At 31.9% G+C, this 14,915-nt stretch overlaps 1 protein-coding gene across 2 annotated transcripts in view; it reads right to left on the bottom strand.

Annotated features, from left to right (window-relative positions):
- The window catches only part of bs (serum response factor blistered), a 116,578-nt gene extending 101,871 nt beyond the window's left edge, over positions 1–14,707 (bottom strand). Inside the window, exon 1 of one of the 2 annotated variants that reach the window (XM_088202615.1) lies at positions 14,229–14,707. In XM_088202615.1, coding sequence (XP_088058741.1) covers positions 14,229–14,624 — 396 coding nt within the window. In that variant the 5' untranslated portion in view covers positions 14,625–14,707. The remainder of the gene's footprint in view (positions 1–14,228) is intronic. The other variant, XM_088202614.1, reaches the window with a different exon arrangement.
- Positions 14,708–14,915: the final 208 nt, after the last annotated feature.

Raw genomic sequence — 14,915 nt, 5'->3', positions numbered from 1 at the left:
AACCTGACTAAAAAACGTTATTAACCAAAGAAATGAGTACAACAAGCATGAAATGGGCCAATTGACAAAAAACTCGACTGTTTTAGATTGAGGAAGAATGACGCTCTTTCATGAGAATAAAATAAATTAATACGGGTCAGATACGGTACACTACATTTGTCGTCAAGGTGGCGAAAAACAACTTTGCGAAATTCAGAGAGCCGAGTGATTTGGGGGTGCTTCTTATATTCCGGTATGGAAGATATCCACTTCATCAACGGAACTGTGAAGGCAGTGAATTATAAAACAGTTATGGTATTTTTTTCCATCCCTTCGATGGAAGAGCACGATGACTCAAATTTTGATCATCGGACACAAATAGTCAGAAATGTTTTTCTTATAACTTTGTTAAGCTATACAAGGAAAAATCTTGGGCAGATTTTTGAATAGTCCCTAATTAAATCGATAGAATATTTTAGGACCATTTTACTGTTTATCATTAATTTTAATTTTATTATTTATGTATAATACAATAAATATTTAAGTAATTTGAATTTTTTTTATTAATAATAACATTTCTTCAGTTAATACGAAACATGAGTTTTTGCACGCTACTGTATATATATCAGATTATTGCAATGTCATACAAAATATGGAATGGAATATGAATAAGAGTGCGATATAGAAATTGTTGGACTTGATTGCCTGAACGAAGAAATAAATAATATTTATTGCTTTTACCTTATCTAATATTTATTTTTTATAATTTGATGGCCATGAATAAAAAATATACACAAATATCTTAAAAATTAAGAGAACAAATAAAATTATAGTTAAAGCAATTGAGCATTTTGAAATATTTAATACAATATATATATATATATAAATATGTATATCTCTGTGTGCGATTTATCGAGATTTTACTGTACTCTCGATGCGCCGCTCAGATATAATCTACTGCACGGATACATCACAATATATTAATCCTAGCACTGATTTATTATCGCCGGCTAACAATGGACCGAGACCATAGCAAATAATAACCCACAGACACACAGATACACACGAAAATATCAATTACAGTTTGATAATTTCACAAAGAAAAATTAACAACACATTAGCGCCATAAATAAAGAGCGATTTTTCTCAGTATGGCGCGAGGGCGGGCATCCGTGGGCGTCGAAAAATTTTTTTTTCTCAAATCACATAGGTATACGAATAAGAAACTAAGCGATCGGCAGTGGGGGCAGATGGAAAATCTTCGGAGAGCGCCTCGGTTCGGGAGGCTGTGATCTCATTTCTGACCCGTCGCTAAGGTTAAAGATCGCAACAACGAACCATATGCTCGCCAACATCCCAGAAACAATGAACCTCGAGAAAGACGTGATGCTGCGAGACGGACGACTCCGATATCAGATCCCACTGGGCGCGAGATGGGCATTAGCGATCGTGTCACAATCTCGCAACTAATCCACTCGACGCACAGATTGCATCGAGAGCAATTAGCGCACTTTATAACCATCGCGACAGCGTAGTTACACACTCGAGAGATCGGCGGTAGAGCAAACACCATTTGCCTCGAGTGTGTTTGAAGCAAAAAATCTAAAATCTTAATATCAAATGTATACTACGTGAAAACATTCGAGACCGTCGCCCACACCGAAATTTGGAGAGAAGAACCTTTCGGAGAATCAGTCGGATCCCTATTTATCGTTTGGGTCGTTTCACCGATTTTAATAATCGTAAAATTGGAATATTGATCTTCTCCGATTGAGATATAATCGAAGGAGCCGCCGATTAAAAGCTACTATCGAACGAGTATTTTAACTTCGAATCTTTTTATCTTATATAAACTATAATGTATAATAATTATATTAATGTGAACAACTTAATCATAATAAAAATAACATCGCACATTTATTAAAGTTATTAGGAATTATTATTTACTGGTAGAAAAATATAATTGTGATTTTAAAAATCACCGTGAGTAAGCAGTAATGTCAATATTGCATCATCACATCTTACTAACTTATTTTGATTCAACAATCTCAGCTGTAACTTACCAGAAATGAAAATATGATTAAATTTACAAGAAAAACAGGATACATACTTATAATATTGCTGAAAATATAAGAAGAGTAGACTTAGGTCCTTCAAGGGTTGATATTGATAATTAATATACATAGCTTTTTTAACAGATTTTGCACCAAGAGCTTCGTTTGTAAAAATAGGTTAAATATAATATGTTATTCGAATCGTTGTGAGTAATGAAGTAATAAAATAATAACAGTTAAGTATTGAGGATTTTTCTTAGTAATAAATAAATAAAATAAAAATATAATACTAACTTTATTGCAGAAAAAGTTATTAGAATCATAATTTTTTATTACAAACAGACATCCGTGAGATTAGGAAAATCTAAATAAACCTAATCTGTGATGATCGATCGTTATTATAATTTTATGATATTAATCACTAATTCCGATCTTCTAGACACGATAGAAATTTAAAAACATTGAAGTCCGTAAGGATTTTGAACCCAGGTCTTTTAAGTCAATAGTCTGAGATTTATAGCACACTTTAATATAAACGTATAAAAAAACAGTTATGGTGCACGTCTAAAATAAATGAGCACCATTCCACATATTTTTTCCATCTCCTCATAGCTATCGCCGAAAACATATTTGTGTTTGGCAAGTTCATTGAGATGCTGAATGGCTCGTGCAAGAGGAGCGTTCTCAAGCACTGACGTCTTGGACGCAACGGGCAAGAATAAGGAACGCGATCACGACTCTAAAGAGGGCATTCTAAAGCTCGCAGCCGAAAGTCGCTGAGCACTGATGGGTTGTCGCACCGCCGCTTAGATTTAAAAATTGCTTTATTGAATAGGTGCCGAGAATGCAATGAATTGTATCCCAACGCTTCTAGCAAAAAGGAGCTGGTATTCAAATACTGATAAGACCCGTACTCTATTTTGTGAAGATATTTGAGAAAATTTTGTTTGATTCCTCTTTAGTGTATCGTATTGAACGCGAATCACTAATGAAATATTGTAGTGGCACGCGCTCCGCATAACAAAGCCGTGCATCCTCAACGTCTTATAGCAAATTTTGACGATGTGCATAAAAAATCTCATCCTTGCTCGAATATCACTCCCAAGTCATCGACGGAAGTATTTCTGCTTAAAACACCTCCGCCTAAACTGTAAAAAAATCGGCTGGGCAAAGAGATCTAGAAAATGTGACAACGTGACACTTGGCGATGCTGAAAGACAGTTGATTGTCGATCGACCACCTCTACAGCGATTCCCGGTCTTTCTGTAAAGAAAGTGAATCTAATTTTGTGCGAATACTCAAACACTTTCAGGTCATCAACATATAATAAATATTCAGAGCTATTAATTACCGCATGTATGTCATTAATAAAGAGTAAAAAGAGCAGAAGACCTGTGGTACTGCGAAATACTTATTTATGAAATATGGTGATTGCCATAATTCACATATTGACGGCGGCATTAAAGAATCATGCAATCAAAAAGAAGCGCAAATAATAAGTGGATTCTTTTGGCATATTACATTCTTTAAGATCAGTTTTTTTTTAATAAAATATGTATTTATTGTAATTGATTTGGAAAGTCTTCAATAGCTTACCTATCAACGTAAGTCATTATTATTGCAAAATAAATATACATACATATTAACTCTCACTATAAACGCACAATAAAAAAATCAATATGTTTACTGTATATATTTATGATATTATGACTAATAAATCATACTTTTAGAATAATGAATAATCAGTATTAAATTGCATTATGATGCATTCTATAATATATGATAACAAATATTGTTAATGCCAACGCAAATATACCGTTAAATAATATCTATTAGTATATAAGAGTGTTTTTTATGAATAATAGCAACATATGTCATCGTATGTAAACTGAGCTCTTCGCGTTGATCGAAAACATCTTAACCCTTTGAGTAGTGATTTAATTTATACACATTTTCCATAATTATTTCTGTTATTTATTTATTATATATTTTATATTGCTTTTAAAGTAAATTATAGAAACAAATCAGTGACGTTTTATTGCGTTGATTTACTTTACTACTTTTTAATTAGTATGTTTCAATAATTTATTATAAAATTTCGTTAAATTATTTTGCATACTTTTTTAAATATTATTCGACTTTTGTGGAATTTTTTCGTATCAATTCAGAGGTTCTCAATATATTTTATAAAATTAATATAAAATATTTTTTGTTACGTTTATTAATTTTGTACTTTTTAATATATTTGTATTATTTTCTATAGAAATTATTTACATTAAATCAAATTTTAAAATTTTATTATATGAACATAATGTTGTTTATGTATTATATCAATAATTCAAATTTAAAAAATATTATAAAATTACAGTGTTTTTCAGTTATATATGTAAATATATAACTATCTGGGGAAAGATCGACCACCGTACATGTACGGCGATACTCCTCAAAGGATTTAAAAAAATCTTCTTCAAAGTATGTTTTTATTTTAAAAAGTAATATTGCGCATCTCAATAAACATGTCAGATAGTGAAGGGATCACACATGAAGCTATTATCTACATTTAAGATTTTTTCATTTTGCTTTGTTACACAAGAATCGCGCTGATCTAAAGGAACATCCATATTAAAGTATTGGCACGAAATGCTAATCAAACTAAAGAAACAACATTAGTATTCTATTGTTCTGATTGTGTAGTTAAATGTATCGTATTAATTCCTGAGGAAACCGACCTTTTTACTATAAATTGAACGACCCTTGAATAAAAGGGTTAATGCCCTGTATTGTCGATTTCAGTAAGCATATTCAATCGATACAAATTCAACGTATCGATCCGCGCTTTCCTTTCAATTCCACACTCTCATCTCTTCCGACGTATCTCCAGCATCAGATATCGTCAACGCGAGCGGACAATAGTCGCCGGTTGACAATACTAATTACTATCTGATAACGAACGGCAAAAGGTGTCGCAACCGGGTCCGCCCAGTCAGTTAGGTCAGTATTTCCCACGCATCGGGCCCGCCGTCGAGTGTGGGTTCGACAAAAACTCGGCCTCTTAACCAAATACACCCAGTTAGGAGGTTCAGAGCAGAAATATTTAAGGTAGCACTTAGGCATATTAACGGGTGCCTATTGACGAGTGTCAACAAAGCGGTCAGATTTAAACGCGTGCAGAACCGCAGAGAGAAATGTATGCATGTGCATACGTATGTGGCAAAGAGCTAGGCAATTAATAGAAGCTTTACCATTCGACAGATAAAAATAAATTCCACCATTCGACAGATTTAAAACTATATACTCCACTAGTACAAAAATATTAAGCGTTGTTTAAAATTCAAGAAGATGAGTGTAACAAATATGGAAGGATTGTCCCATATTTTCGCAACTCGTTCGCTTGATACATTACCATTTTAAAAACGGCAAAATGTTATTTCAGGAATAATTGTAAGCTGATTTGTGAAATATCATACATAATCATTTTTATAAATACTATTAATCAACAAAAGCTATTAGATATGTATTGGGAAAACTGGCCAAAAAAAATAAGCTATTGAAATTCTTACATGGAAAAATGTATGAAACTTTGCTACGAATAAAAAAGAATTTGCTACGCAGCGGCATATTTTTTTCACAAACTGTTCTTAAATCAATTACATTTTTGAAATTTTCTGGTCACTAAGCAAGAAATTTGACTGCACTTATATATTCCTCGATTTAACATGGTTAATAATTTGCGTCCATGTTTTGATGGCTTATTATAATTACACGTCTTTGAGTGCTTACGAGATAACCCAGTTGAAAGAAACACCAGATAGTTGAGCTAGGATTGTCAAGCAGGGCAAAGACGATCGCACTTTTTTTGGCATGATGCTAAATTTTATTTGAACCCTATGGCCGCTATTCGCCAAACTCTTGTCCTTAGCTGGCCGCCCCCATCGAAGACTGCCTCATTTAAGGCATTCTACGGTGAGGGTCCGGCATCGATAACTCCTGAGACTGCGCTTTCGCGCTGCATTCACAGAGCGATGCCTTCATTAGAGAGTCAGTCAAAAGTATATGCCAACGACAGCAGCTTAAGAATGGTACGTATCCAAAGGCCGCGCCCACGGATAATGTGCTCCAAAGCGTGTTTTATTTAATATTTATATTAATCTCATTCTTTGCAAAGAATAAAGTTTTGTGTATAATTTTAAAGTAGATTGAATTGCGTCTGATCCACTTACACCCACGATCCCGAAAAATATTTTTTTAGAACAAATTGTATATGTTATGATGCACGTGGCCCGACTTTATCAATGCAGAAATATTCTACCACGTAAAAAAGAGAATACGTATATTTTATCGTCAAATGGTATTTTACGTAAGAGATAGTTTTTCGAAAAATCAATTGTGATTTTAGAAAAAAAATAATTTTCAGTGCGGGGTGTCAAAAAGAAATGCACATGGCCGATGTTTACCATCTTCCATATGTTATATTTTTTATTAGCCCTGTATTGATAATAAAAACTCAAAGTAACTATTTTTTATTCGCAAACATATTTATTTGTTGGCAAAAATTGCACACATACATATTTATATTCTTTTTTTTATTTTTATCTTCTGTTGTAAGCTGACAAGCGTAATTCCAATGCGTTACAACGGGGTAAATATGTACTAACTGTGTAAACCATTCAAGTAAATAAGTATTAACCAGCAGGCTAAAAGTCTGGAAATCGGTGACATCTATATAATTAATTATAAATGAGTATGTGCTTTATAATTTAAAATCAATAATTGTCACTTTGCAGCTGAGGTCGGTCTTAAATAAAAGCACATTTTTCATAAAAATAAATTCGAGGCTACTGCCATGGCTCGAAACCTTTTACCAGTCTACCAGTCTAGACCTACGAACTTCGTTATTATGACCTTAAACAATGGGTGCTTTTTAACAGGAAATTATTTTTAGAGATACGTGCATTCAAATAAATACTTTGTTCCATAAAACGAATTGTTTGCGCATTTATGTAAGGTAAATATTCGGGTTTTTCTTTAAAAAAGGATTCGTTACAGGGTTATTCTTATTGATCGCACAGTAATACACAAACAATTCGTTTTATGGAATAATTATTTTATATATTGCTCATTTAAAGTGTCTTATTAGACAACGTATACCCTACTGCAACCGCGGGGTACATGTATATATTTATTGCGCCCTAGCGGAACACATGATTAAGAACTCCCGATCAAATCAAGAAATCCAGATCACAAAAACTAACATACTAAAATAATTAAAGATACTTTTTTGTCTTATTTTTTAATTATATGATAGGTACATCAATACCAATGATAACATTGATATCAATTACTACAATTGAGGCACGAGCAATTACAGACAAAAATATTTAATATCACATTCATGTTTATGTATTTTTACGTGTACTGTTTTTACCGTAATTTCCGAAAACCGTTTGTTAAATATTTAAAAAATCGGAACTTTGCTGATAAAATATTTTTGTAGGACAGTTATTTTTACTGGGAGTAGAAAATACAAATATATTAATGCTGTATTGAGCTTCAAGCTGTTGGAAATAAATAAAAATAAAGATTAAAAATACAAAAAAAATCCGCTAAATAGTATTTTTATAAATAAAATTGACAGATTATTTCAATAAAAATTAGATTTTAAAAAATACACCCAAAATCACTTTTAAAATGTGGTCCCCGAAGTTGAAAAGGTTTCCGACGTTTGCCTTATTGAATAACTAAATAATATATAATTTGATAAAAATCCATATTTCTACTAGCACATCCACTGCTAACGATTCTTATACGTAAAACACATTAAGCGCCATTGTTTTCTTTTTTCAGCCGTTAAATTGGTAGCATCACTATAAAAGCGTCGTAGTAGGTACTCAGATATAAAAAAACACACGTCGTTCATATATATTTTTCACGACAGACAGATTTTCGAAGCCAACTCTATTATAATAATGCGAGTGTGTGCCGCTCGGGCAAGCACACAATCCGGAAACCGAAGAACGCCGCGCCAGGAGGGTATGCATTTTCCACGCCCGCGCCCAGAAAATCGGTCAGCGATTGTGGAATAATGCCAAAACAATCTCTAAACACGCCGGCCCCGACATAATATCGGGAGAGAGACGAAAACATCAGTAATGGCCGATTCCACCAGACTTCGAGAGAGTGAAACTTTTTATCGTCGTTCTGAAACGGACTGGAACTGACATAAAAGCCTTTTTGAACTACCAGCCGAACAACAAGATATTTTACTAAATCAAATGGAATGTTCAAACAGCTATCAGATAAGACGTTTCTATCATTAAAAGTAAATAAAAAACAGTATTCTGCGACAAAAATGTCGAACGATCATAATAGCAAGTCTACGTTGCCAAGATAAGCTTAAAATATTATTTTATTTTTATATATATGTATATGTTACAGTGAAATATTATCAATGGCGTTTCAGTGAAATCATATTCGAATACATTTTCACCGGTAGATACATATTTATCCATGCAAAAATATAATTTAACTGAGCTAATTAAATTATATGATGCTCTAAAATGCCTATGTGTAGGTTAAATTTGGGTTTGAACAGCAAATGGACGCTTGACAACTGTCAAAGTGAGTTTCATAGACTCTGATCTTGTGAAAATACACGTACCAGATCATCTGTTTGTGAAAAAATACAATTTTACTGTTACTCTAAATCAATTGTTTGATTCATTTTAACTCCCCAAGTTAGTGAAATTATATATTACACAATACTAGTGAAAATATATATATACACTGTAACATATACACTAACAATCTATATGTACAGAAAATTGATCAAGCTTTATCAAACCAAAGCCTAAGACGATTCGTCAAAGTGCAAAGGCGATGGTTTACAATTTTCGTAAAATCCTTTATTTCTTGCACATAACACCAAACGCTGTATTGTTCTATGAGGCAATGTTTTTTAACTATACTTTATAAATATAATTAGCCTATGGGCTAAGTATGTAAAACTGTATGATAGCTGTTGTTTCAGCCTATACTGTCAAAAAGCGAATCATAGACTGAATGTAATATCATTTTAGGTGCAGCCAAATGAATTTTGATATTATTAAAATATCATATAATTTTTCGCTGCGCAGGTTAACATATTATTTAAAATAAATTGACAAATATTAAAAAAAATGCATTATGCAACCAATAGAACCACAACTTTGTTAAGTTAATTTATCAGTCAAATATATCTAAAAAGTCGTTTAAATAATTTTTGGCTTTTTATTTAATGGAAATATAAAATTATTTTAAAATATCTTACATTACTGAGGAAAAAAACTAAATATTTCGTGTTAATGTTTTTGGAATTAAAATTTATTTAAATTTGCAAGGCGGATTTTTATGCACCTAATATATTTTTAATTTAAAGGAAAGTTCAAAATTCGCTTGCATAAATTTAACCTTAACACTCGTATTAAATGCGCCGATTTTGATGCTGTATTCTTTATAGTATTGGATATTTTTTAATTACTACAAAAGATTATTGCGCTACTTAAATTAATTTTACAATTAAAAATATTTTTTGTAAATAATTACGCTTCAAAATCAAGTAAAGTCAAGGCGCCGACACGATTTTATTGCTTTTGACGTGACTTTTTGACTTCTGAGAAGTGAAGTTTTGCGCCCTCCTATTGACCAAAATTCAGTTTAAATACACTTTGACTAATACTCTCATAACAATAAATTTTGAAATAAATAAATCCCTCATAAAAAATGTTTAATTTTTTATGCGCTTCATGGCAAAGGTAAAGCTGATTTAAATTTAATTTAAATGATATTTGAATATAATTTTCTTTAATAAAATGCTTGACAAAAAGTGAGTTCCGGCATTTTTTTTGTTTTTATATGTCTAAAGATATGTTTTTTTATTTACTTATATATTTGAACATTGCAAATAAAACAATATGCGCGTAAGAAATATAGGAATTGTGCTGAAACATTTTTCAGAGTAATTGCAAATTATGGTGGGAGTTAAAAAAACATATTTCCTTTATAATAATTAAATACATTGCAATCATTTGCTTTTACTTATTTTTAAACGGTCAGCTATTATATAATTATTTTTATATCTTTCACCGATCATTGATATATTTTATTTACCAAATCAGTACTTTTCATAAATAAAATTATCCATATAATTCGATGCTTAACTCAAAAGTACCTGATTGTCACATTACTATTAATCTCAGAGATATTTCTTGTAAAACAGGATAAAAGTATTTAAGAAATAGTATATGAATATTTATTAAAATCGTATTTCAATCAACTGATTATTTTCACTTTGCTTCCTGTTAATATTGAAATTAAATAACTTTCCTTAAAAAAAATTTTTTTCTTTAAATCATGTGAGTGATGTTCCATGTAAGCAATATTTTACTTTTTGTCCTAACCTTGTAACAAATTTTTAAAAATTTGCTTTTTTATAAATACACTATATATTTTTTAAATTTCACATGCTCTGCTCTCCCATGTAAGTATTCTCCGATTCTTCAATAACACAAATATCGCGAAAAACTGATGATATCGGAAGATATGGAAATGATCAAAAGATCAAAAATAAGATGACGTTTTCCCCTAAGTTGGACAGACAAAATAAAGCGCATTTTGAGAGAGAGAAAAATGAGAGGCAACATGAGCTGCAATGCAAGCTAGTTTACCATAGGTTGATATTTGAAATATTTTACATTTTTTTAGTCGGCAAATTCATATTTCATGTAATATTTTTTCTACGCATATTCTAACTTATAACGTTAGTTTGCAGAAAAAAAATATTAAGCAAATACATATCTCAAAATATAATACATAAACGTTATTACGGTAATTAGGAATTCTAAATAAATGTCCTTTATATATATATATGTACTATATACAATACATATAAATATCCTTGCAAAGATTCTTAATAGTTTTTTTATTATATGATTTATATATTAATTTTAATTTCATACCGAATAAGAGTAAATAAAACTTGTAAAATTTTTTTTGTTAAATTTAAAAAAAAGCTACAACAAAAAATAGTTGGACTGTAAAAAGTTGCGATATATTACTCGTTATTCATTGTATGAAATTGTATAAACTATAAAAAATGCAGAAAAATGCTGACGACAAAAAATCATAAATATGTAAATTTTCACCAATATTCACCAAAAATAAGTGTATGTAAAAATGGTTACTCTTAATTATGTCCCTAGTGAAAATTAAGAACTACTAATTGGTCTGCTATAGTAAATTACATTTTACCGCAGCATATATATATTAGGTACAAAAAAATAATGAGTAATGATTAGAAATTTTATTAAGACAGGAAATGCTTAAATTAATTGTGCAATCAAGCATTGACAAATGTTGCAAAAATGTAGCCATAGCAAAAAATTGCTGTTTCAAGTTTTTTGTGATTCAATGCAATTAAAATTCAAATTTCTGCCTCATCGGTTAAATGTGAGATACTCTTCGGGACAAACTTGTTTACTAACAATGTATCAATATTGTTTTATTACATTATCTATTAATTACTTTATTTTGAAAGATATTTACTATAAAGTGTGCATATAAAAATACTTGATCAAGTGCCGTATATTATTTACATGTGCATTTTCTGCGAAAATATGTGTAATTCTATACATAAGAAATATTTTTTTCTGCGAACACTATATTCCATCCTTGCATTTTTTTCTTGAAAACTGCACTTTTATTTGAATAAAATGTCTATATAATATAATAATGAGCCGTAAACTTACGATATTTTTAAACAAATTGAATGAAAAGAGTTAAAAATGTTTTTATTGGACTTGAGAAAGAGTTGAGTTGTTCGGTTTAAAGAGATAAATTTATGAATAAAAATAATCAACAACTTAGCCTAAAACCTGGCTTTAATCATTCAGCATCGTTAGTAACGAATTAAGACCGAAATAATTATATTTTACATGAAAACTTCCACTCATTTAAGTACTCTTTTTTAATTCCATATGTTTGAAAATTAGTCGTTTCAATATAATTTTATCTACGGAGCTTTCTTTAAATTTTTTTGAAACAACATTATCAACAATCGGTTACTTAAAATCAATAACGCTATAATACATATTGGTAATTAAAAACAAACAAATATTAACGTGAAATAATTAAAACAAACTTTACAAAAAGCTATAGGTATATATATAGTACAGTATACTCTTGATTATCTGTGCTATTAGTTATTAAGAGGGTCTGTAATTTTGGTTTGTTTTTTGAAATCCCTTAATCAATTTTCTAAAATCAGTACGAATTTTTTTAAGAGGACGTAAAATTATATTACTTTCAGGTGTATAGTAACAAATTAACAAATTTATATAAATTAAGTCACTACTTACAGGGTTAATGTAATTTATTCGTAATAATCCGCGGCGCGGAATTTCACTTCGAAACTGTCATTTTGTGGAAAGAAATGTGCGGCGAGAAAATCATATTTTACGACTCCTTGTGGTCAGAATTTATATTAAAGGTCAGAACATAAGCGACCAAAATAAATATTAGATGGTCATAATTTATAGGTATTAATTGGTCGGATTAATATTAAATGCTTAAAATTTAAATTGTACTGATAAGAATTAATATCAAATGGTAAGAACTATTTTGACAGATGGTCACAATTTTTTTTTAGTTGGTAATAGTGTTGTGGTGTTTTTATTGCTGTAACGCTGAAGATAAGTACAACTGATCTATACATTTTCATATCGACAAAGTGGATTTATTAATAAAAAAATTATATACAATTTTTGTTTTTGTTAGTGTAATGTGTGTGACGACCACAAGTGTCACCAGTCAAATAATTTGGCTTGTATTTATTTATTTCAACTTCATTCGTCGCTTTGAAAAGCTCCGCGTTCTACATACATTTAAATAGATTCGTTGTGAGTTATTCATGGGGTGTTCAATGTTCTGATTAACGCTCGCTCTATTTTGGTGCGAGCGAAATATTTTATAAGATATTTCTAAAATAAATAATTTATTGTCCATCTATATTTATAAATGTTATAATATTTTTTTAGTTCATATGATCGTCCAATATTTTAATTCTAACCATTTGATATTTATTTTAATTATAAATAATATAATTAAAACCAGGCCGTAAATAAAATTCTGACCATTTAATTTATTGTTATATTTCACTCAAAAGCAATTACGCTGAAATAAAATACTGCTTAATTGGCTGAGCAGCGTGAAAATTTATTAATATTGGATTTGATTATTAATTGTATTAATTTAAATGGCTTTGAAGTTTTTACAACATATTACAATAAATAACTAAAAAATAAAAATTAGTTCCAACTATATACAACAATAAGAAAAACAGCGACATTTTACGTATTTGTGAAATGTTGCAAACGTAGAGAACGGAACGGACTATTTTTACCTGCATTTGACAACCTCAAATTATTCGTTAAAAGCAAAAACTTTTTAAAAAACAGGCTGGATTGAAATTTTGAATTGTACGGCGGGGCCAAATGAAAAATATTATTATTGGAACATATATTTAGTTTACACTTTACATACACCTATGTGTAAACAACGATCTTCCCGGACCGTTTTTCATAAATTATAAATATAAATATAACGCTTATTTAAAAACAAATGGTACTATCACAAATTTATTATGTTTTGAAACGCGAAGTGGTGCATGCGTAAAGACGTTCGATTGATTGTTCCCAATTTGTTTATCAAAACTTATTTTATTTTAGTTAAGTCAACTTTCGGCTACACATATTTTTCCACTTTCACACATAGCCGCGTTAAAATTTAAGTTACCACAAAAAAATTGGGAATAAATTTCCATTTTATTTTTTAGCTTCATTTATTTAGATGTAGTTTATTGAATTTGACACTATATTTTTACACTGATTTGTATATATAACCACGTGTTCTTCCTGTCATATTGACATACGGGTGTTTTAGTTATTAATGTCTTTCACACACGCACGACGTCGCCGTGCAGAGTTTGCACAATTTGCACAAAGGGAAGGTTGCACATGCATATGCTTTGCACAATCTGGTTTCGGTGAAAAGGTACGGGACGTGCGCATGCGCGAGTAACAAACGAAAATAATAGGAAATGACAGGAGCGGAGCGGCGCGGCGGAGGGAGGGGCGTCGCGTTTGACAGCTGACATAACCTCACCTTTTTCATGATGCCGGTCTTTCGCTTGGAGAAGGTGGTGTAACGCCTGAGCTTGTTGTCGATGTACTCCATTTTGATCTTGACGCGGCCCTTGGTCTTCTTGCCGTTGGACGGCGGCGACTTCTTGGGCTGCAGCGGCGCGTAGCCGTCGTCGTGCATGTCGTGCGGCCCCACCGAACAGGGCTCCATGAGCGGCTGCGGGGGCGCGCCTCGCTCCTCGTAGCACTGGTCGCCGGGGCGCTTGAGGGGGCGCGACAGCGGCGAGCAAGCGGGCCCCGCGTGCAGCAGCTGCCCGGGAGCGGAGGCCGGCGCTCGCATGTACATGTCTGCCGGCGGCTCTCCGCTCAGCAGGCTCATGTTGTACGCGAGGTTGAAGCGCGAATCGCGGCCTTCCATGGCCGGTGCGACGTACGCCAGCGTTGCGAGCGGCGAGCGCGCCGCCGACTGCCGACTGACACACGCGAACGCCGCACCGCGCGTCAGACCGGCTGCTCTCCGCCGCCTCTCAAACTGTGCGTCCCGAGCGCCTTTTCTGTTTACAAAATAATTATTTCAAATTATACCGCAACAAAAGTTAATTTTAAATTGAAATGTAACTGTACTTTGTGCACTAAATGTCGTTTCGAAGATCGATAGCTTGGTTGGGCCAAATCGGACGAACGAAATGAAAGCAATACAAATATTCCA

The sequence above is a fragment of the Plectrocnemia conspersa genome, unplaced genomic scaffold (genome assembly GCF_051122295.1).
Source record: "Plectrocnemia conspersa isolate PC_06_02 unplaced genomic scaffold, ASM5112229v1 ptg000013l, whole genome shotgun sequence".
Lineage (NCBI taxonomy): Eukaryota > Metazoa > Arthropoda > Insecta > Trichoptera > Polycentropodidae > Plectrocnemia > Plectrocnemia conspersa.
The sequence above is the reverse complement of the archived record's forward strand: the minus strand, read 5'-3'. Positions and strand labels throughout refer to the sequence as shown.